At 44.6% G+C, this 22,858-nt stretch overlaps 1 protein-coding gene across 5 annotated transcripts; it reads left to right on the top strand.

The window, feature by feature from the left end:
- Window positions 1–4,139: 4,139 nt before the first annotated feature.
- LOC124032241 (LIM domain and actin-binding protein 1-like) lies at window positions 4,140–19,558 on the top strand. 5 transcript variants are annotated; one of them, XM_046344491.1, is made up of 13 exons: window positions 4,140–4,278; window positions 4,685–4,875; window positions 5,239–5,295; window positions 6,640–6,796; window positions 8,115–8,160; window positions 10,313–10,705; window positions 14,886–14,946; window positions 15,458–15,552; window positions 15,808–15,882; window positions 15,958–16,009; window positions 17,480–17,547; window positions 17,646–17,779; window positions 17,984–19,558. In XM_046344491.1, exons 4-13 carry the CDS (start codon window positions 6,675–6,677, stop codon window positions 19,083–19,085), a joined length of 2,148 nt encoding a protein of 715 aa, XP_046200447.1. In that variant the 5' UTR covers window positions 4,140–4,278; window positions 4,685–4,875; window positions 5,239–5,295; window positions 6,640–6,674; the 3' UTR covers window positions 19,086–19,558. The 5 variants fall into 5 exon arrangements, with proteins under 5 accessions (XP_046200447.1, XP_046200445.1, XP_046200446.1 ...); XM_046344489.1 differs by having other exon boundaries at window positions 4,143–4,278; window positions 17,477–17,547; XM_046344490.1 differs by lacking the exon at window positions 4,140–4,278 and having other exon boundaries at window positions 4,668–4,875; window positions 17,477–17,547.
- The last annotated feature ends 3,300 nt before the right edge of the window (window positions 19,559–22,858 follow it).

The raw sequence follows: 22,858 nt of genomic DNA, 5'->3' as shown, positions 1-22,858 counted from the left end.
TTGAAGTCAAGTTCTGCCACACCAATCTCAACAAACAATTTCTGTAAGAACCTCGCTTTGTGCACGGGTGCATTGTCATGCTGAAACAGGAAAGGGCCTTCCCCAAACTGTTGCCAAAAAGTTGGGAGCACAGAAACGTCTAGAATTTCATTGTATGCCGTAGCGTTAAGATTTTCCTTCTCTGGAATTAAGGGGCCTAGCCCGAACCACGAAAAACAGCCCCAGACCATTATTCTTCCTCCACCTAACTTTACAGTTGGTACTATGCATTTTGGCAGGTATCGTTCTCCTGGCACCCACCAAACCCAGATAGAGTCCGTCGGACTGCCAGATGGTGAACCGTGATTCATCACTCCAAAGCATGCGTTTCCAATGCTTTAGAGTCCAACGGTAGCGAGCTTAACACCACTCCAGCCGACGCTAGGCATTGCTCATAGTGATCTTAGGCCTGTGTGCGGCTGCTCAGCCATGGAACCCCATTTCATGAAGCTCCTGATGAACAGTTATTGTGCTGACAATGCTTTTATGAGCTACGTGCTTCAGCACTCGTCGGTCTCGTTCTGTGAGCTGTGTGGCTCTGAGGTACCTGAACACATTGTGAGAAAAAGTTACAAACACCACATAGCAACGCAGCAGCCAGAGTAAATGAATCAATGTCGTCTACAGCAGAACACACATATGAGAATATATAGACCTCCTGCCTATGTGACAATAGGAAGCACATATTGACTTCACAGTACAGAAGAAGTGTGTAAAGAAAAAAAAGTATACCTTAGTTTTCACAACCTCCCACAAGGACTAGTGGAGGTGCCAAGTGGTGATACTGAACTAGTGGGAAAACCAGCGCTGCTAGCTAAGGCATTGTCTCAGGAGCAGTTTGCCCTCACTCCTCTCCTCTGGTACTGACAGTTCTCTGGCTCGTTCTGGGTTCAATACACCAGCTTTCTCTGGATTTTGGTCATCAAACACGATTACCTTTTCTTATCCATTCTTTATTTTGGCTTTCCCACATTTCAAATTCAGTAGGGAGACGACTAACCTTGGCTGTGTGACATGATTACGTAGGGACCTCTTCACTAGCTGACCACCATTACCAAGACCTGTGTCAAGATTAGTTACTTACCCCGCCGGCCCTCCCCATAACCTCCATGTGCAAATAAGAGAGCAGGTCTGGAATCAGTGTGGCAGGAAAGGATGATTAAGCAGAAGGATGACCGCACTTTTACACAATTGTCTTCCTGGGGGGTGGGAGAAATAAGGAGGATGCAACAAAGCTCATCGCTTTTATTAAAATGTTTACAGTGCGAACAGTGAAAAATGGAATAAATCACGCCACGAGAGGTACTGGATCTGGGTAAATAGGTGCCGAAACAAACAAAGTCAAATCTGAGGTGCCAGATCCTGTTCCGGCAGGGAAACTAACTATTCTTGCTTGTCTGTTTAGCAGGAAGGGTTTCTTCTGACTCAATGGTTTGTCTTCTCTTTCTGGTAAATTCATTTCCCCCTAGATAAACAATAAAATATAAATGTTAAACTGTGCATCATTTTTCAGCCTCCCCAAGAATGGTTTATGCAGTACATATGGTCCAATAGAAGGGTGGCTACATCCCCCAGGTTAGACTTAAGAGTAGACCTGCAGCTCTTTGATGATTCATTGACAGTTTCTTGAGGAACGGAAGTTTTGGAAACGTCTCTTGCAGTTCATTGACTATCAGGAACTACAGTAACTCCTCTGCAGCAGCGGCTCCTTTGTGGATCACGTGGTCCAGAAGGTCCCGGGCCTTTTCTTTTGCCTCAGTGAGGGCTTTGACCTGCTGGTACCTGCCGGGACACTAGTCTGAGAGAGTCTGAATGCTGCTGCACAAAGTTAGGGTCTGCACTCAGAGCATCAATCAGCTTGGGCTTTAGACAACACAGTAACTGCTGGGTACCACCTTAGTGTTCCTCTTCGGCCATGATAGGTTAGCTATCCCTCATACTGTACCTCTTCTGGACCTGAGAAAATAATGCAATAATTTTTTTCTTTTATTACTCAATATGTGGATAAGAACAACTAAGGGGCAAATGTTTACTTTTATCCATGAGAAAAGCATCTCTATTTATAGGCCTACAACTCCCCTCTCATGAAAGTCCCAGCTAATACAAACAGGAACAGAGTTTAATTTCCAAATATATAATGCTGGGATAGACTAAACCGAGCCAAAAACGACATTTCCGCTCCACAATGTTTGTTTGTGTCTATTTGATCATAGTATCTTTATCTATGGGTTTCCAAATAGGCCCTTCTGTGTTGATTGAATCTCATGATTGAATTAATGTTACACAGAACACTGACTCATTGTGAGAAACAGTTCTCACATTCTGACTCCTGCTGCTGATGTCATCATGTTGTTTGAGATTTAGATGACTAGTTAAGGGACATGTCTACAGGCCTCTGCTTGCATTTAGGTACAGGTTACTGCCAAATAAAGGAAACAAGGGCGTTGGGCCACCACGAGCTGCCAGAACAGCTTCAATGTACCCTGTTATAGATTCTTCAAGTGTCTGGAACTTTATTGAAGGGATGCGACACAATTCTTCCACGAGAAATGGCATAATTTGGTGTTTTGTTCATGGTGAAGGAAAACGCTGTCTCAGGCACTGCTCCACAATCTCCCATAAGTGTTCAATTGGGTTGTTCTGGTGACTGAGACGGCCATTAAACCCACTATGCTCTTTTCCTAGCTAGCACATAACATTCTGAGAAACACATGTTTCTTAGAGCTTGGTGAGAACAATATTTTCTTGGCTCTCAGCACATTTAAGGAACTTGACAAAAAAAAAACTCACTAATTGGCCACACCTGATCTTAATGAGTGCTTTTTTCCTTCGAAATGGGGTCTGTTATAGATTTAAAAAGAACAGCTTTGTACGAGTTAAAAGAACATTGAATGCTAGCTACATCCTGGTGGTGCAATACAATCCAATGGATAGAGAACAGAATGTCATATTGTAGGTTCTAATCTCACTGGCACTGTGTGACAAAAAACAAGTGTTTACATGATTAATGCCTAAGCAAATTAATTTCCACGTGTCTGTGCTTGGAGTTTAAAACAGTTAAGCTAGCAGTGTCTATGTCTTATTTACCTTCAAATAACCTATAATTTCCATTCTCAGAACATTAATAAAACCTCCCAGGAAAACTTAGGGAACCAGAGTAAAACATTCTCAGAACCTCCCTGCTACCTAAAAATGTACGTTCCCGGAACAATGTTCATTTCCATTCTCAGAACTTTAAAAAAAACTTTAAGTTTTACTGGTTAAGTAACAACCATTTCCACAATTTCCAAAGAACCAAGTCTACTAACTGGATTGCAACCCTGCTTTCAAGGTCACTGAGATATCTTCTTCTAGCTAAGGTAACCAAACTACTGGGCATTTTTAAATTTACTTAATTAACTCAGGAACCACACCTGTTTGGAAGCACCTGCTTTCAATATACGTTGTATCCCTCAAATCAAGTGTTTCCTTTATTTTGGCAGTTACCTGTACACATACAGCTTGTTGTTGAGCGTAGAGCCAGCATGAAATACCTGGCAGATATGGAGTGGACTCATTGTAATAGATTAGTGAATGAATAGTCAGCCATTTTTTAGCATGGATGCCATGTAATGAGGACAAGCCAAAAGAAGGATTCACCTGTGGTTCCTCCAAAGACACACAGACTGTCCAAAGTAAAGCCAGAGAGAGTTTTATCCTGATCCACACAGGGTTTTGACTGTTACACAACTTTAAATGAAACCAAGTTTGTATTCTCTGAAATCCTGTCTGCAGTAGACATAGTTATCTGTCAGGTTACATTTATCTTTAGCGATACAGAGCCCTGCCCCACACACACAGTAGAATCATGTGGTTTGGATTAGACTGTAGTGATGTGACACTGATGAAGCCTAGACCCAGGTGCCAAGTTATCTGAAGCTTAGCAGTCCTGATAAACCACATGGTATTATGTCTTAAACATCTTAGAGGAACAACAAGGTACAGAGGATTTATTTTGGTATGGGTTTATTGACAGACAGACCTTTTAAGTTGAAGAGGGATGAGAACATGGGTTTGATTGCGATAAGACATCTCAAGTCTTTTGATCACAGACACTCAGTGGCGTTTTTCTTGATTGTGAACGACTCACAACCTCAGCCTTTGACCTCATGAGAAGGTGGGCGGAGTCTGTGCTACTTCCAGGAATTGAGTGGGATTCTTCCCTTTATGTCATACTGTGTTGGAGGTGTAGGCTGTACGGTATGTACTCACCTTGTTTGCGTTTAGATTCACCCTCATGAACACAGGGTTGTCACTAGTTAACACAGCCACAAAGTCGTAATTATGGCTAAACCATGCCCATTTCTACAATTTCTCTTCTTAAATTTTGATTTTTAACCTAACTCTAACTTTAACCACACTACCAAACTTATGCCTAACCCTAACCTTTAATTCATACCAAAGCAATTTTTCAATTTTTTTGGTGTGCTAATATAGACTTTGTGGCTGTGGAATCTGACTTTGTGGGTGTGCTATCTAGTGTACACCGGAACACAGTGTTTTGGATGGGAGGGACTCTGACTGTACCTGCCAGGTGGAGGTAAATTCTGCATCGTTATTGGTTGGAGTCTCATGTTCTTCATTTGCCCCCTCCCATCTCTCCAAGCATATTACAGACTTCTATGCAGCAGTGCAAGACAGCAAACTGTTACTGAGGCACGGAGGAGAAGGCTTGAAGACTGAGAGAGAAGGCAAAGAGACTGAGGAGAAGGCTTGACGACTGAGAGAGAAGGCAAAGAGACTGGGGAGAAGGCAAATAGACTGAGTGAAGTTGAAGTAGTAAGAGAGGACTCAAAGGTAAGTAAGGTGTATAAGATCTTTAGAATTCTTATGGGATGAGATTATTTTTAAGAGCCTGTTATGTTTGTTTTCATGAGATGTAATGCAAAACAGCTTTTCTGTAAATCACAAATGAGAAAAGAAACAGTAATCTTTATAAGCTTATGTAAAAAAATAAAGGCTTATCATGGTATTTATCAGTCTGGAAATAATGCTTTGAATGCTGGGAGTTAAGTTGGGACTAATCATTTTACCTGTTTGCTCTCTGTACTCAATTCATTTACTATTAGTTATATTTTTATTGTATAGCCAATCATATGCTGCTGGCAATTTCCAAAATTCATTGTCTGAGGTGATATTTTGACTTGGATCTATGCACAGTGTTCGATCAGTGGATAAAGCAGAAGAGAAAGTGTCACGGCTACCAGTTGACTCTTGGTAAGTGGGACTTTCCTGAATGCTCTTTAGTTTATAATATATATAATAATAATAATAATATATGCCATTTAGCAGACGCTTTTATCCAAAGTGACTTACAGTCATGTGTGCATACATTCTACGTATGGGTGGTCCCGGGGATCGAACCCACTACCCTGGCGTTACAAGCGCCATGCTCTACCAACTGAGCTACACAGGACCACAACCCTGCATATCTCTTTCTATACAGAACAAAAGTTTTTAGGCCCATGTTTTATGAGCTAGATACATGCCAACCTGCTAAACGGGGGCTTTTTTTCTGATTTCAATATTATTCATAATAACTGTGAGATCCTCACGGTGGTGTGTGGAAGGAAGGTGTCTCCTATTTCTTCTTATAAAGGAATGTATATAGCCTAGGTCTACCTGTCTCGCCATACCTCTGTTCAAAAATGACAGTTTAAACCAATAGTTTCAGACAGTACTATGTTCCCTAACTCGAATCCTCATCGTCCATATAAGCGTTGTTTTTGTCTGGTGGACCATGTGTAATCCTGAAATGAGAGTGTATGTAATGACAGTTAGGCTGAGAGTGAGTGTGTGTAATGACAGTTAGGCTGAGAGTGAGTGCGTGTAATGACAGTTAGGCTGAGAGTGAGTGCGTGTAATGACAGTTAGGCTGAGAGTGAGTGCGTGTAATGACAGTTAGGCTGAGAGTGAGTGTGTGTAATGACAGTTAGGCTGAGAGTGAGTGTGTGTAATGACAGTTAGGCTGAGAGTGAGTGAGTGCGTGTAATGACAGTTAGGCTGAGAGTGAGTGAGTGCGTGTAATGACAGTTAGGCTGAGAGTGAGTGAGTGCGTGTAATGACAGTTAGGCTGTGAGTGAGTGTGCGTAATGACAGTCAGGCTGAGAGTGAGTGCATGCATCTGCTTGCCCTGAATTCCAGTCAGTCTGTGACATCCCAGGAAACAGATGGGTAGTTCACAGAACTCTGACAGAGAGATGACTGGGGAAGGCCTGTGCCTGCTGGTAGTAGCTTGGGGGCTTTAACTTCATGATGTCTCAATGATGAGACAATAATGTCTCAATGATGGATTAGTAGCTGCTGTGTGCTGGCTACTGTCTTACTCACTGCTGATTCATCCATAGGAACTGCAAGAAATTAACACAATTGTAGCCTACTGTCATCATTCACTGCAGACATAGATGTATTGGTCATACAGTCTCCTCCCACATGCTGAGATACTGCTGTCATGAAGTAAACACATCTGAGTTTTTTATTTAGAAGGATTTCTAATTCCATGATTGTCTAGGGTGGAATAGTGAGGTTAATTTGACCTATTATTATTTTTTCACCCTCCAGCCAGCTAGAGCAGTTTTTCCCTGAGAACAACAGCGATGGCCATCGCTCCGTTCAGTCGCAGTCAGTGGGCCTCCCACTCCCTCAGAGTCACAGCTAAGGAGTTGTCCATAGTTGGCACCAGAGGCAGGAACAATGCCATTGCTGAGCGCTTCTCCAAGTAAGTTTCTCACTCTCTCCCATTTACCCTTACTGTTGACTGTTACTCACTTCCTAACATCTTCTCTTCTCAGTCAATGACTCTTCACATTTAAACTCACCCAGATGTATCTATTCTCTCTCTATTGTACATAACCCTGTATCAAGGTAGACACAAACATACTCCTGATCACTGATGGCTTTTCCATCCTAGTATGCACTGCTGCCTGAAACCTTAGTAACAGATCACCATTCACTGCCAGTCTGTCCTGTCCTGTCCTGTCCTGTCCCTTCCTGTCCTGTCCCTTCCTGTCCTGTCGTCTCCTGTCCTGTCCTCTCCTCTCCTGTCCCTTCCTGTCTTGTCCTGTCCTGTCCTCTCCTGTCCCTTCCTGTCTTGTCCTCTCCTGTCCTCTCCTCTCCTGTCCCTTCCTGTCTTGTCCTCTCCTGTCCTCTCCTCTCCTGTCCCTTCCTGTCTTGTCCTCTCCTGTCCTCTCCTCTCCTGTCCCTTCCTGTCTTGTCCCTTCCTGTCTTGTCCCTTCCTGTCTTGTCCCTCCCCCTTTTTGTCCTGTCCTGTCCCTTCCTGTCCTGTCTGTGCTTGTTGGATCAGTACAAAATCAGAACATTAAATGGCTTGAAACTGTATTTGATAACATTGCTGATTTTTACTAGCCTTAGTGCCAGTGTGCTTGTGCTATCATGCCAACTCATTGTCATTGAGAGGCAAGAGGACAAATGGATCATGGACCAGGCTAGAGTTTTACCAGTTTGTCTAGCCAATTGTAGAAACCGCACCGACTATTACATGTCTGAGATTGGATTTGTCCCCCCTTCATACTTCTACTTTTCAACAGTTTGACATTTGTCTTCCCTTCCAGCTGTTGCTATTTTGTGTGGAATGATGTTTATCCATAACATCGCCACAAACCTGTTATTCCAGTTTCACTGATGTCGACACTTCTCATTTTAAATGGTGAAAATAAGTCAAATGAGATGAACTTCCTGTGAAATGTCTCCTTTATTCCCCCAAATTACCATCCAGCGTCTTAGTAGGCCATTTTATTGACTGAAATGCCCTTTTGACTATCTTATAATTGGTAGATGGTCAGGGTCATTGACATGTGTAGTTTCATATTTTTGATATTTGGAGAAGGTTTCAGTGTCTGACCACTAGGAGACAGCGTTGATCCATGTTTGTGTATAATTGGAATTAGAAGATCCCCACAACCGCCCAAGTAGTTTTAGTTCTAGAGGCTCAGACAGGGCTGTAAACGGACTACCTATAAACTGACCTACCTCATGATGCAGGCCTATGCTCACAACCCCATCTATCCTCTTCCTAGATACCAACTGGCTGCAGAGGAGGGCAACTTGGAGAGGAAGAAAGCAGTAAGTATCCAGTCAGGGTTGGAAAGGGCAAATATCTAACAAAGCTATTTCTCTCTCTCACATGTACTTACTCATACTCACTCACTCTCTCTCTCTGAGACACACACACACACACACACACACACACACACACACACACACACACACACACACACACACACACACACACACACGGATGTTCACATGCTGCAGTTGGAGGCTAGACTAGAAAAGCCTTAATCCTTATATTGAGACTTTAATCTTAAGGTAGATAATACCTCCACTGTCGTTTCACATGGATGCTCTTGTTCCTGGGTGGTCACTCGCTTCACGGCCATGAAGGAAGACAATGTAATGCCTGATCCCACCTTGCCGATACATCCACTCTTCCCGGTGGTCAGTTGGCTCGGCCCGGGAATTGCACTTGAGGGGATATAAACAGACTGCAGGGATTTCTTTTCTTCATTAAGCGACTTGTTCAATCCCAGGTAGGTGTCTGGCATAGGTAGACCATCATTTGGTGTACTGTATTGAAAGCAGTGCTTGAAGTGGGTTGAAATAGGTGCTGGCACTCATTTTGGGTGACAGTACTGTTTACATGTATATTTAGGTGGGGAAGTGCTGCAATAAGCCTATATTCTATAAGAGGTGCGGGTGCTCAAGCAGTAGAACATTTTAAGTGCTGGTATTTATAACCAGTGGGGGGAGGGGACAATTGAACTGGCAAATGCAAAGACTCAGTTTGCGTCTGGGACTCCTCATTATGACGTTGGGGTTTACACCTGGGTTGTGGTGTAGAGCTAGCTATTGTCACTGTTAGCAGAGGCTCAAGGTATTTTCAAAGAATGTCAAATGAGGTAAATTCCTCATAGTTTGGGGAGGGGGCATGCGGCAGGTCTCCTGTTTTCTCTTTTCCTGGATTGTTCCCTTTCCTTCAACTGACCCTTTTCTGTTTGGCAATGGTGCCCTCTTGGTGAAATGTAAACAACATGTTAGCATAATACAGTTGGATTATCAGTCAACATGAGTCACATTTATCAGCATTCCTCACTGTCGAGGCTCCTTTTTTCTCTCACTCCCCCATGGAAAGAGCAGGTGAATCCAGGTGAACGATACGATCCCTTATTGATGTCTCTTGTTAAATGCACTTCAATCAGTGTAGATAAAGGGGAGGAGACAGGTTAAGGAAGGATTTTTTAAGCCTTGAGACAATTGAAACATGGATTGTGTATGTGTGCCATTCAGAGGGTTAATGGTCAAGACAAACTATTTAAGTCCCTTTGAACAGGGTCTGGTAGTTGGTGCCAGGCGCATTGGTTTGAGTGTGTCAAGAACTGCACAGCTGCCGGGTTTTTCACACTCAACAGTTTCCCCTGTGTATTAAGAATGTCCACCACCCAAAGGACATCCAGCCTATTTGACACAACTGTGGGAAGCATTGGAGTCAACAACCTGCGCAACTCAATATTAAGGTGTTCATAATGTTTGGTATACTCAGTATACATATTGCAGTTCTTATAATATGTTCTGAATTCCAATTCATACAAATTTGCTTAATTCCGTATTGCATATTTAAATGGCTGTAAATTGTTATTTCAGCTTCACTTATCTTATTTTCATGGTTGTTATGTCAACACAGGACAATGCTTCAGTTGGTTACTTGAAAGACAGCATTGAAATACTTTTCATGAGTAGGCCTATCTTGTGTTAAACATCCCTTAAATTGTTTTAGTCATAATCCTAGTCATTTGATGAGCATGAAAAACTGTAGTCAGCTGTTTGGGTTAGCTAGGGAGAGGTCTTGTTGTTGGAAAGATGCTAGTCCAGTTGAATGCTAACGGTAGCTTTATTAGAATGCGGTTGGAGACTCTTACTCTTGTGTCCTGAAACTATTGATGTGACTGGTATCTGTTTTCTGTCCAATTACCCATTGGTCTCTATCTTATCTCCTTCATATGCTGCTAATAGTATTACCCTCATTACCTTCTGGGTTGAATTCCAGTGTTTCTATTCTATTCTTGGATTCTATTAGGCACAGAAACTGTACACCCTTTTGATTTATGCCATTGCTATGCTTCTGCTAGTCAGACTGTATGAACAAGTTGAGGAGTAGCCCTGGTGAATATAATGGTTATCTTAATCAACTAAACTTTCTCTTTACGTCCTCCTCGAGGCTGCAGATCCGTTGCCCCCAACTCTCCGCAGTGGCAACCTGAGTGTGTTGAAGAAGTGGTGGGAGCAGCCTGTCCAGTCCTCAGCCACGTCCTGCGCCCCGTTACCCCACACCACCCAGACTCGCTGCTTACTCCCCTTAAACCCTAAAGCCAAGCATCAGATCCAGCCCCAGGCCACTCAGGCCCAGCCACCTCTCTCACCAGACCCCGACACCAGCCCCACAGCCGCTGAGGACCAGGCAGGACCTGGCATGGAGAGAAGACTGCAGCAGAGAGACCCAGAGAGGCAGGAGGCAGTAGCAGAAGTACCTTGTGTCCCCAGTGAGAAGCCCAACATCCCCCTCAACAACCTCAAGATGATGTTTGAGAAAGGAGAGAACCAGCAGAACAAAGTAAGTCCAAAGTCACTGATTACAAACTAGCATGTTTTCAACAAAAAAATAAATAGGAAATATTTTTTTTGTATAATATTTTCAGACACCTTTTTTATTCTTTACATGACTTGACGTTATATTTCAAATCTTCCGTCACATAAATAGTGGGAATGGCTATTGGCTGAATGGAAACACTGTTCTATTGTTTAGGTATTAGGAGAGTGTTGTGTGGATCCGGTGGTGTGATTACACATGCTGTTCTGATGGTGACTTATGCGATGGGTTTGCTAAAGAAAAGCCCCATGTGTTTTAATCTGAGGTCAGAGGACTGCCTGAAGCTGAAGTATGGTGGTTCATAAATGGTCTGTGTCCTCCATTGTTCCTGTTCTAGAAGGGAAGGTGTCGTGTTCTCCAGGGGTCCGAGCCCTCCTGGGGTTAGTCATGCTGCCTGTCACATGCACCGCTATGACTGTTCTCATCTCACTACAGAACACTCCTCGAGATAGGCTAGCCATAAACATGTCCTCAGGCAGATAAAAGGGGTTCTTCAAAACAACCACTGTCCTATCCTCCTCATGCTCCCTCTGGGGTTAACAGCCATGTTGATATAAAGGCAACATGTGACAATTTTCCAAATGCACTGGAAACCTTTGGTACTTTAGTATATTTTAGCAATTGTTCTGAACAAAAATATAAATTATTTTTTATATTTTACTGAGTTAGTTCATTTAAGGAAATCGGTCAATTTAAATAAATTCATTCGGCCACAATCTATGGATTTCACCTGACTGGGAATACAGATGCCTTAAAAAAAAGTTAATCAGGCTGTTGATTGTGGAATGTTGTCCCACTCCTCTTCAGAGGCTGTGCGAAGTTGCTGGATACACGTTGATCCAGAGCATCCCAAATATTGTCTGGTGAGTATTCAGGCCATGGAAGAACCGTGACATTTTCATCTTCCAGGAATTGTGTACAGATCATGCTGTAATGTGAGGTGATGGCGGCGGATGAATGGCACAACAATTGGTCTCAGGATCTCGCCACGGTGTCTCTGTGCATTCAAACTGACATGGATTAAAATTAAAATTGCGTTCATTGTCTATAGTTTATACCTGCCCGTACCATAACCCCACCGCCACCATGGGGCGCTCTGTTCACAATGTTGACATCAGCAACCGCTGTCCCACACAACGCCATACACGTGGGTCTGCGGTTGTGAGGCCAGTTGGACGTACTTCCAAATTCTTTAAAACAATGTTGGAGATGGCTTATTGTGGAACGTGTAATTCTCTGGCAAAAGCTCTGGTGGACATTCCTGCAGTCAGCATGCTAATTGCACGCTCCCTCAACTTGAGACATCTGTTGCATTGTGTTGTGGGATTAAACTTCACATTTTAGTGGCCCTTTATTGTCATGCTGTTTAATCAGCTTCTTGATATGCCACGCCTGTCAGGTGGATGGATCATCTTGGCAAAGGAGAAATGCTCACTAACAAGGACGTGCAGAAATTTGACAGAAATAAGCTTTTTGTGCGACTGGAACATTTCTGGGATCTTTTATTTCAGCTCATGAAATGTGGGATCAACACTTTTTTTAAATGTTGCATTTTCTTTTTGTTCAGTTTTGATGCGCTCATTTAAAAGCAAAGGATATTTTTCACCCTTTCTACTCTAGAGTCAAGACTAACAGTCTTTATTTTGTTTGTTTTTCCTGGCTCGTACAAATGTTAGGTATTGAATGTGAAAGGCCAGACTTTCAATGTAACATTCCAATGAGGTAGGGTTTTAGTTGACCATTGATTTTAAAGATTCATTTTTTTATTTTTTTTAAACCCACAGCACTGGCTCAGATAACTAGCTTACTATTCGGTCTTTGAACATGGACGCCCGCCTGGACATCAGGTCAGAGGAGTGTTTTTCTAGCGGCTTAACAAGTTGCCTCACCTGCCATGCCCCAGCTGGCTGAACCCTCCTTCACTTAAGCACATGAGCAGCTCTTTCTTCTTCTCTCAGCTGACAGCCAGGAAGTGACCTGGCTGCCCCTTCCCTCGACCCACACCCAGCCCTGTGCCTGACCTGCTCCCTGACCTGTAGCTCAGCCCCTGCCCCTCTCCTCGAGAGGTGGTGATGTCATGGGGCAGGCACATTACTGCAGTAGAGAAGAAACTGAGCCTCCTCTGATAAATCCCTCCCTGGCTTATCAAAGCAAGGCCTTCTCCTTCTGCCCCCCCCCCCCTCCCCCTTCTCTCTTCTCCTGCTCCTCTCGCTGGAGGAGACGACCATGAGGGAGAGGCACTGTGAAATTAATTGACCCAACTTCACCCCCCCCCCCCCCCCTGGTCACCCCCCTCTCTCCTTTCCAGCCCCACTCCCCTCCATATGCCCCCCTCTCTGCTTCTCTCTCTGTGAGACTATGACGAGGCAGAAAGGAAGGACGAAGGAGAGGCACCAGTCCAGTGGAGCCACAGTGTAATGAACAGAATCGACTTAGCTGCTGTTGATGTTCCAAGCTCCTCCAGGACAGATATGAGCGCTCCAGCTTAACTCCTTTCCTCTTCCTTGTGTTCCACTCTGCTTCTCCCTGTAGCTCCTAGCGTTGCTTTGCAAGAGGTAAATATGTTTTTTGTTCTTTGTTTGGTCTCAACCTTGGATCTCCATAAGCTCACTTGTAGCGCTGCGGCTCTGAAACAGTCTCCGCCTTATATTTGGTTTGCTTTCTTTGCTTGTTTAATGTTTTGACTAGATTCTAGCGCATTACGCTGTGAGTCCTTTGATGGGAGGGCTAGCCTATACACTGACTGCACTATGGTTGGTGAATTATGCTTACTGTCAGTGAATGGGCTTATCAAGGACTTTTTCATGTTTTTGTCAATGGTGGTTCTGGGCTATATGTAGCCTAAAACTTACTGATTTTTGAATGGACCTTTTTTGTTATTGCTCTGATGCCCAGCCAGCCAGCTGGCGGTAGGATTCAGGGAGGAGCCTCGATTTGTATCATCTGTCTCTGGGGATTTTAATTGTCAGTGGGATTAGTGTCAGGTCTTTGTCTGTCTGGCTTGCTGATCAGTTCCTCCCTCTCTGAGCTCAGCTGCCTCCTGGCCTATTGTTTGTTTACAGCCTCCCCCATATTGTTGAGGCACCGCCTGTGACCATGGTCTGGAGAGGGTATCGGCTGAGTCTTGGTTTGGTTTGGGAGGGGGCCCTCTGGCTGGGTTAGAGAGGGGTCTCTCCGCCTGTGGTCCGTCTGGGCCAGCTGGGGTCTGGCTCCCCCTAGAGCCTAGATGAATCCACTCTGGAGAATGGAGAAGCACGTTCAACCCCTTTCTGCCAATGCAGATCTAAAATCCAGACTGCCACAAACGCACAACCCTATAAAGACTTTTCCTTCGGAACAGCACTACTCTGTCTCCTCTTTGTATTTCAGTGTTTTATCCCCCACTGTCTGTATTAAGGCTGTGCCCATTGCAGTCCCAGCCTCACAGGGCTCTGTGACACCCTGTTGCTCCTCTAATCTCTGACACTGATCACACTCTGGCTACAAGGCTCTGCGTGGTCAATCCAACGTCTGCAGTGACCGTACAGCATTTACTGCGATGCAGCCTCTGCAGAAGTCAGAGCATTCATACTACTTGTGCTTCATGGAGCAGAGCTGTCATGAAGGAAGTTGTCAAGGACGTGTGTCTGCTTATACAGGACATCCCGCCCCCACCTAATGGCAACCAATCATGTCGGTGCGGAGATATATGAAGCTCTCTGTATTGTTACAAAATTTGGGAAGCGCACAGTGATGCGGTACAGCCTGAGGGAGGCAAGGCAGACACCCCTATCTGCCCCAGGCTCTATCTCACTGAGCTCATAAGGGGATTAGAGTATAGAGGGATTGGATGCAGAGGCAGACAGCCAAGAAGGGGGAGCTGGACAACAAGCCAGGCTGCCATACCACTTCTCCACTCCTGTTTTCCTCTTCTGTCAGAGCACAGGGCTCAGAACTGTCTGATGGATGGCCCTGGTTCTCTCCTACTGTGTGTTTATTCTAGATGAGACCTAATTATGTAAGCATCATAAGTTCTGTATGCAAACCACGATACAGGTGCTGCTGGCATTAGTCCGTATGTTCAGAGCCTGCTGAGTCTACAATGTAAAGGCTACCATAATGGAATATGCTGTCCTGATAGTGTGGCTTGGCTCTGTGTTTCCAGGCGTCCAGAGCTCCTGTGGGGATCGGAGGCATCACTGATAACATGGACCAGCTACTTGGAGGTACTGTTACACTGAGGGGACACACACGGAATGGGACACCAGAGTTAAAATCAAATGCATTCTTCTCCATGAGTATATTGTTTCACTAGGCCACACAGAACTACAAACAGACAAAAACATATGTAAGTTGTTTCCTTCCTAAAGCTGTTTCAGTGGTATAGACTGTATGGAGAGGGCTGGGGCTCACTCCTTGTGCTATGATCAGCAGGATGCCCCAGTGATTACAGGAAGACTGCTTTTTCTTTCCATTCCCCCATGAACCTATTCCCATCACAGCCTGACAAACACCATGGTTACATCCTAAATAGTATCTTATTCCTTAATAGTGCACTACTTCTGAACAAAGCCTATGGGGCTGTAGTCAAAAGTAGTGCACTATATAGGGGACATTTGGGATGCTCCCCATGACCCACAGTCTGCATTGTGCTGAATCTATAGCCTGTACTTTCCTTTCTATAGCTTATGCGCAATGTGTATGTGTAACCTGCGCTTCTCTCTGTCTGTCTCCTAGATGCAGGGAGTATGGAGTCTGTGCCCCTGAGGGACAGGATGGCCATGTACCAGGCTGCTGTGTCTAAAACCGAGGTGTTAACCTCCTCAGTCAGCGTGAGTTCCTGTCCTTTACACTGCCATGGAAGACTAACTACCATGTGCAACCATAGACTTCTCAAATCTGACTGAACTTGAGCCCAAAGTAATAACTTTTGGACCACAGGAAGAATGGCTTCTGCTTTGGCAAAAGCATCGTGTGGATCCGAAATAAACTAAACCAAACTTCAGGCCCATCCCGGCCAGAACCTGTCATGTGCAGGTTACTTATCCCAACTGTAAAACAGGTCCCTGTCTTTCTCTCTCTGACAGAGTGATCAGTTGGACTCAGGCCTCCTCTGCAGCAACAAACAGAAGGAGAATGTACCCCCAGTCAGTGGGGACCTGGTGAGGAACTGTGCTCTTTGTGTCTGTGTGTCTATGTCTGAAACATCCCTAAATCATGATCTCCTCTCCTCTCAGGGTTCGGACTCTGAGCCCACCAGTAGGAAAGCCTCTTCCACAGAGAGCAATGGTAACTATTTTGGTCCACCACTACATTTCACCAAATCTATATTCTTGTTCGTCATCATTCATGTCTCCTCCACTGAGTGTACGAAGCATTAAGGACACCGACTCTTTCCATGACATACACTGTCTAGGTGAATCCAGGTGAATGCTTTGATCCCTTTTTGATGTCCCTTGTTAAATCCACAAACAATTCTGAAAGTACATGCAATAGTCACCTGTTCCACCACAAACTGTCATAAATCTTTCAAGTATCAGACACCGCAAGCTCCCAGCTACTATCAAACGAATGCAACATTATCCCACCCCTGGTTTGCCACTATTGGCTTAAAACGCCAAACCTAACACGCTATCTGTTTCAATATTAAGTTTCAGCAATATTGCCCCTGTCTGTGTGGTGCTGGTGTTCATCACTCCATGTGTAGCCAGTAACTTTGGGTCGATCGCAAACGAATGGCTCTTGGTAATTGTCGGGAAGCGAGTCGCATATGTGAGAGGCGTTCATTTGGCTGCCTAATGTGCATCACTTTTACTGAAGATGGTAATTCGCAGTGCAGGAACAGTATAAGGAGAGCCTGATTCTGATCTACGTGCATTCAATTTGACCCCCCCCCCCAAATAAAATTATGTTCAGGCCATAATTTGTTCAGGTAAAAATATATCTGAACTCAGACTTCACGATCTGACTTAATGAACTGTTTTAAACCATTTAAAAAAAATAATAATAATTTAAGTCCATTCTAAGCATTACTGAACAGAGCCATTTGATCTGGCTCACAGAAAAGACTCGGAATGCCCATAACTAGTAGCCAGTTGATGTGATAACCGTCTTGTGGGTTAACCAAAGTACTATCTCCAAAACCTTGTCAATTATGTTAACTGGAAAGTAGGCTTACCTGGCAGAAGTATATCATTAGGATCTATTTGCAAACTTTGCCATGAAATGAGCAGCAGTAGTATAGAACCATCGCTATACCGGCACAGTAGATGCTGTGTAGGTAAAGCTGAGGAGACAGGTTAAAGAAGGATGTTAAGCCTTGAGACAATTGAGACATGGATTGTGTATGTGTGACATTGAGGGGGAATTGGAAAGACAAAAGTTAAGTGCCTTTGAACAGGGTATGGTCGGTGCCAGGCGCACCGGTTTGAGTATGTCAAGAACCGTAACTCTGATGGGTTTCTCACGCTCAAACAGTTTCCTGTGTTTCAAGAATGGTCCATCACCTAAAGGACATCCAGCCAACTTGACACAACTGTGGGAAGCATTGGAGTCAACGTGTGCAAGCTTCTACGTGGAATGCTTTCAACACCTTGTAGAGTCCATGTCCCGACAAATTAAAGCTGAGGGGGTGGGCAGATGCACGCAAGCAACTCAATATTAGGAATGTGTTTCTGTTTGGGGTACTCTGTGTATTAGGTCAGTATATTCACAACAGCTCCCTCTGTTGTTGCTGATATTAGTCTCATGTCACAGCAGGCTCCAGTATCGGCACCTCCTCTGTATCCTCGACCCAGAACGATCAAGCTCAGCCCAAGAACCCCAGGGTGAGTTCAACCGTACCTTTTTCTGCATTTTTCTCAGAGAAAACCATTCCCTCTCCTAACTAACCTGCCTTGAATGCCTCTCTTTTGTGTGTGCACAGAGCTTCTGCTTGCCTGCACAGGAGAGCTGTGTGTCGTGTCAGAAGACAGTCTACCCTCTGGAGAGACTGGTGGCCAACCAACAGGTCTACCACAACACCTGCTTCAGATGCTCCCACTGCAACACCAAACTCAGGTAAGTGGATTGGACAGATGCCATGCAGCAAGGAATTGTTTGTTTATTGTTTAAACATCTGTGAACCTCACTGTTAGTGGACCTTATATTGTTGTTAGGTTCACAGTCTTGTTCCTCTTGAGTTTTCAAGGATGAGTGTTTATGTTGCTTGATTATAAAAAGGATGGTCTTTCTCAATATGTTTTGTCTCCCTCTGCTGGACAGCCTGGGAACCTACGCCTCTCTGCACAGCCTTGTCTATTGCAAGCCTCACTTCTGTCAGCTGTTCAAGGCCAAGGGCAACTATGATGAGGGCTTCGGCCTGCGCCCTCACAAGGAGCTGTGGGAGACCAAAGGAGAGAGTGGGGCTGGGGAGGAACAGCAGACCGAACAGACCACAGAGGTCACCTCCTTCTCCAAAGACAAGCTGAAGAAGTGTGCCTCTACCGGCACACTGTTGATCAGCCCAGCAGTAGAGGAGTCTCCACTGGCCAAGGTCAATGTGGTAACAGCCTCCCTAGAGACCCGTACCCAGATCTCCACAGAGAAGGACAAGCCAGTGGAGACACGTCGGCTGAAGATTTCCTGGCCTCCCCGCACCGAAGGAGATGGAGAGGGGGGTAACATGGGGTCCAGCCCCACCTCAGAAGGGAGCTCCGGTGGCAGACCATCCCGTGCCAAGTGGCCCCCAGAGGGTGACTCGGCCTTCCCCGACCAGAGCCCAGAGTCCACCGAACGCTCCACCCTCTGCAGGAGCTCCTCCCTCAAAGCGCGCAGCCAGCCCTTCTCATTGGCCAGCCCCTCCCATGCTCCTGCCCCTGCTGCCAGTCAGACAGCCAATCCTGAGCCAGAACTGCTGGAGAGGATGAGCTCATTGGAGGACGGGGAGCCTGAGCTGGCCTCCAGTCCTGAGGAACAGATCATAGAGATCCGGGAACAATCTGACAGTCTGTCACCTGACGACCACACACCTTCTGACGACAGCTATGTTGATGTCCAAACCAGCACTAAGGAGAGTAGAGAAACAACTCTAAAAGAGCACCACCACGAATCACTAGAGTCAAAAGAAGAACAGGGAGCGAATGAGGACTGGGATGAAGAAGAGAAGATGGAGGGGGAAGATGGGGAAGGGTTACCTTCTCAAAACTGCCACACTGCCTCGTCAGAGATCGTCACGCCTCCCTCGTCTCCGGAGGTGGAGCCTAGACCCAAGACCAACCACACGTCTCAGGATGTGGGCTTCTGGGATGGCAAGGAGGCCGTGTCTGTAGAGGAGATGATTAAGAGGAACCGCTACTATGAGGAAGATGAGGACGAAGAGGACTGAAAGAGATTCTGGTTCATTAAGTCAGGAACATTATTAGACATAACAAGCTGTTGACTGAACTTCCGCCCCTCCTTTTTGTTTTTGTTTGAAATGTAGATTTTCTCTCTTCATTTCCCTTTAACCTAAAGAACTGTGTCTAGCTGTGTTTGGTGTGATGTCAGTTTCTTTCTTTTCTACTACTACTCATTGTAATAATTTATCTATGTACATTTTACCTTGGCTCTGGGTTTGTCCGGAAGATGGTACAAACCAAACAAATGCTGATAATATGAACTGAACCCAGTGAATGAGAGACCATTTTTGTCTGTATTTGAAAATACAGTAGTTTTATGAATGTTTTTAAGGTGGTATGTTTTATCAGAACAGCAGGATAGCTGGAAGGGTTTCCACCATATTACGTATTCTGCTGGTTATCATTGTTCAAATTTGAATAAAGAAATTGTTATACAAAATATTCAGTAACCTCTAGTCTCATTATACATATGTAGATCGAAAAATGGAAATGACCACCTTTTGATACATGTATTACAGTGCGTGGGGAAAGTATTCAGACCCTTTGACTTTTACCACGTTTTGTTACGTTAGAGCCTTATTCTAAACTGGATGAAATAGTCCCCCCAGCCTTGTCTTTGGTATGTGTTACAATACATCTCCCTCACTAACTTTAAGCATCAGCTATCTGAGCAGCTCACCAATTGCTGCTGCTGTAAACAGCCCATCCAACTACCTACCTCATCCCAATATTGTTTTTGACTTTTTTTGCTCTTTTGCACACCAGTATTTCTACTTGCACATCCACTTGCACCAGTATTTCTATCATCTGCACATCTCACTCCAGTGTTGATTTGCTAAATTGTAATTACTTCGCCACTATGGCCTATTTATTGCCTTACCTCTTTACTCCATTTGTACACACTATATACATTTTTCTATTGTTATTAACTACTTTTGTTTATTCCATGTGTAACTCTGTGGTGTTTTTTGTCGCACTGCTTTGCTTTATCTTGGCCAAGTTGCAGTTGTAAATGAGAACTTGTTCTCAACTGGCCTACCTGGTGAAATAACATTTTAAAAGCTTGGCACACCTGCATTTGGGGAGTTTCTCCCATTCTTCTCTGCAGATCCTCCCAAGCTCTGTCAGGTTGGATGGGGAGCGTCGCTGCAGAGCTATTTTCAGGTCTCTCCTGAGATGTTCGAACGGGTTCTGGCTGGGACACTCAAAGACATTGAGACTTGTCCCGACACCACTGCTGCATTGTCATGGCTGTTTGCTTAAGGTCATTGTCCTCTTGGAAGGTGAACCTTCACCTCAGTCTGATGTCCTGAGCACTCTGGGCCAGGTTTTCATCAAGGATCTCTGTACTTTGCTCCATTCATCTTTCCCTCGATCCTGACTAGTGTCCCAGTCCCTGCCACTGATAAACATCCTCACAGCATAATGCTGCCACCATACTTCGCTGTAGGGATGGTGCCAGGTTTCCTCCAGACGTGACGCTTGGCATTCAGGTCAAATAGTTCAAACTTGGTTTCATCAGACCAGAGAATCTTGTTTCTCATGGTCAAGAGTCTTTGGGTGTCTTTTGGAAAACTCCAACGGGCTCTCCAACGGGCTCTCTTTTACTGAAGAGTGACTTTCATCTGGCTTCTCTACTATAAAGGCCTGATTGGTGGAGTGCTGCAGAGATGGTTCTCCTTCTGGAAGGGTTTCCCATCTCCACAGAGGAACTCTGCAGCTCTGTCAGAGTGACCATTTGGTTCTTGGGTCACTTCCCCTCCCCACATTTCTCAGTTTGGCCAAGCGGCATGCTCTAGGAAGAGTCTTGGTTGTTCCAAACATTTTCAATATAAGAATGGAGGCCACTGTGTTCTTGGACCTTCAATGTTTAACAAAGCTGTCCTGACTACTTTGAAGAACCTCAAATATAAAATAGATCTTGATTTGTTAAACACTTTTGGTTACTACATGATTCCATGTGTCATTTCATAGTTTTGATGTCTCACTATTATTCTATAATGTAGAAAATAGTTAAAATAAAAACCCTTGAATGAGTGTCAACTTTTGACTGGTACTGTGTATGTATATATAGATTATTTACAACCCTTGATAAGGGGCCATCCATGTAATATGGAGAATATAATTTTTATTCTCACCAACCCAGCTCTAGCCTGGTCCCAGATCTGTGTGTACATGTCTTGCATGACGCTGACCATAGGAGTTGGCTATACTGCAAAAACAGATCTGGGACCAGGCTAGCTCAGCTCCAGTAGGCAGGTTAGTGAGTGCTCATAGAAGGGCACTACTCACTCACACACAGAATCTGTCGGCATCCCAAATGGCACCCTATTCTATATAGGGTATTAGTTTTGACCAGGGCACGTATAGCTAAAAAGTATGGTACCCAGGCTAGGGCACATGGCTCTGGTCAAAAGTAGTGCAGGTAGCCTAGTGGTTAGAGTGTTGGGCCAGTAACCGAAAGATTGGTAGATCAAATCCCCGAGCTGACAAGGTAAAAATCTGTCATTCTGCCCCTGAACAAGGCAGTTAACCCACCGTTTAATATAATATATGCCATTTAGCAGACACTTTTATCCAAAGCGACTTACAGTCATGTGTGCATACATTCTACGTATGAAATTATGAATATCAAAGAATGTTTTCTAATTTCAATAGCATACAACCCATTACTGAAATGCACTTTGGCACTTTTAAATAAAATACAATAGGCCTGTCTGTCTGTACAAGAACATCAGTCTCAAACATAATGCAATAAAACATGATATAATCATTTACAAATTTAGATGGGAATAACCAAATCGGCTGAATACTAAAACATTTGCAGTAACAATAGAAAAAAATACAGTACTTGAAGTGCTTCATCTGAACATTGGACAAAAGTTCTCAGCTTTTTACGTCCCAGGACTTCAGTCCAGAATCACTTGGAAAGGAAATGCCACTTGTCCACTTCTGGAGGTACAGGAAGTGCCTCGCCACCAGCAGGAGCCGATTTGACCACATTGCAGGCGTCCTCCCCAGTGAATTTGAAAGGGCTCTCGCAGACAGAGACGTTTTTACAATCTATCTCGCCACCATTAGTCTGCTTCCGCACCAGTGCCCTCCAGCCGTCATTGTAAATAAGTTGTTCTTAACGGACTTGCCTAGTTTAATAAATAGTGAAATAAATCAAATAAAAAATAATAAAGGTTAAATAAAACATATATAGTGAATAGGGTGCCAGTTAGGAAGCATAGATAGCCCAGTGCTCACAGGAGGGCACTACTCACTAGTACGGAGAAACAGAAGCCGAGTGCTCACAGGAGGGCACTACTCACTCACTAGTACGGAGAAACAGAAGCCTAGTGGTCACAGGAGGGCTCTACTCACTGGTACGGAGAAACAGAAGCCCAGTGCTCACAGGAGGGCACTACTCACTGGTACGGAGAAACAGAAGCCCAGTGCTCACAGGAAGGCACTACTCACTAGTACGGAGAAACAGAAGCCTCGTGCTCACAGGAGGGCACTACTCACTAGTACGGAGAAACAGAAGCCTAGTGCTCACAGGAGGGCACTACTCACTCACTAGTACGGAGAAACAGAAGCCTCGTGCTCACAGGAGGGCACTACTCACTGGTACGGAGAAACAGAAGCCTAGTGCCTATAACCGGAATTGCCAGCAGGCTCTCTGACTCAGCAGAACTGTTGGACATGCATTGCTATGTTTGGGGCTCTCTGACTCAGCAGAAATGTTGGACATGCATTGCTATGTTTGGGGCTC

This window comes from Oncorhynchus gorbuscha, linkage group LG03, assembly GCF_021184085.1.
Source record: "Oncorhynchus gorbuscha isolate QuinsamMale2020 ecotype Even-year linkage group LG03, OgorEven_v1.0, whole genome shotgun sequence".
In the NCBI taxonomy this organism is placed as follows: domain Eukaryota; kingdom Metazoa; phylum Chordata; class Actinopteri; order Salmoniformes; family Salmonidae; genus Oncorhynchus; species Oncorhynchus gorbuscha.
Note: the sequence above shows the minus strand (reverse complement) of the source record. Positions and strands in the feature narration are given on the sequence as shown.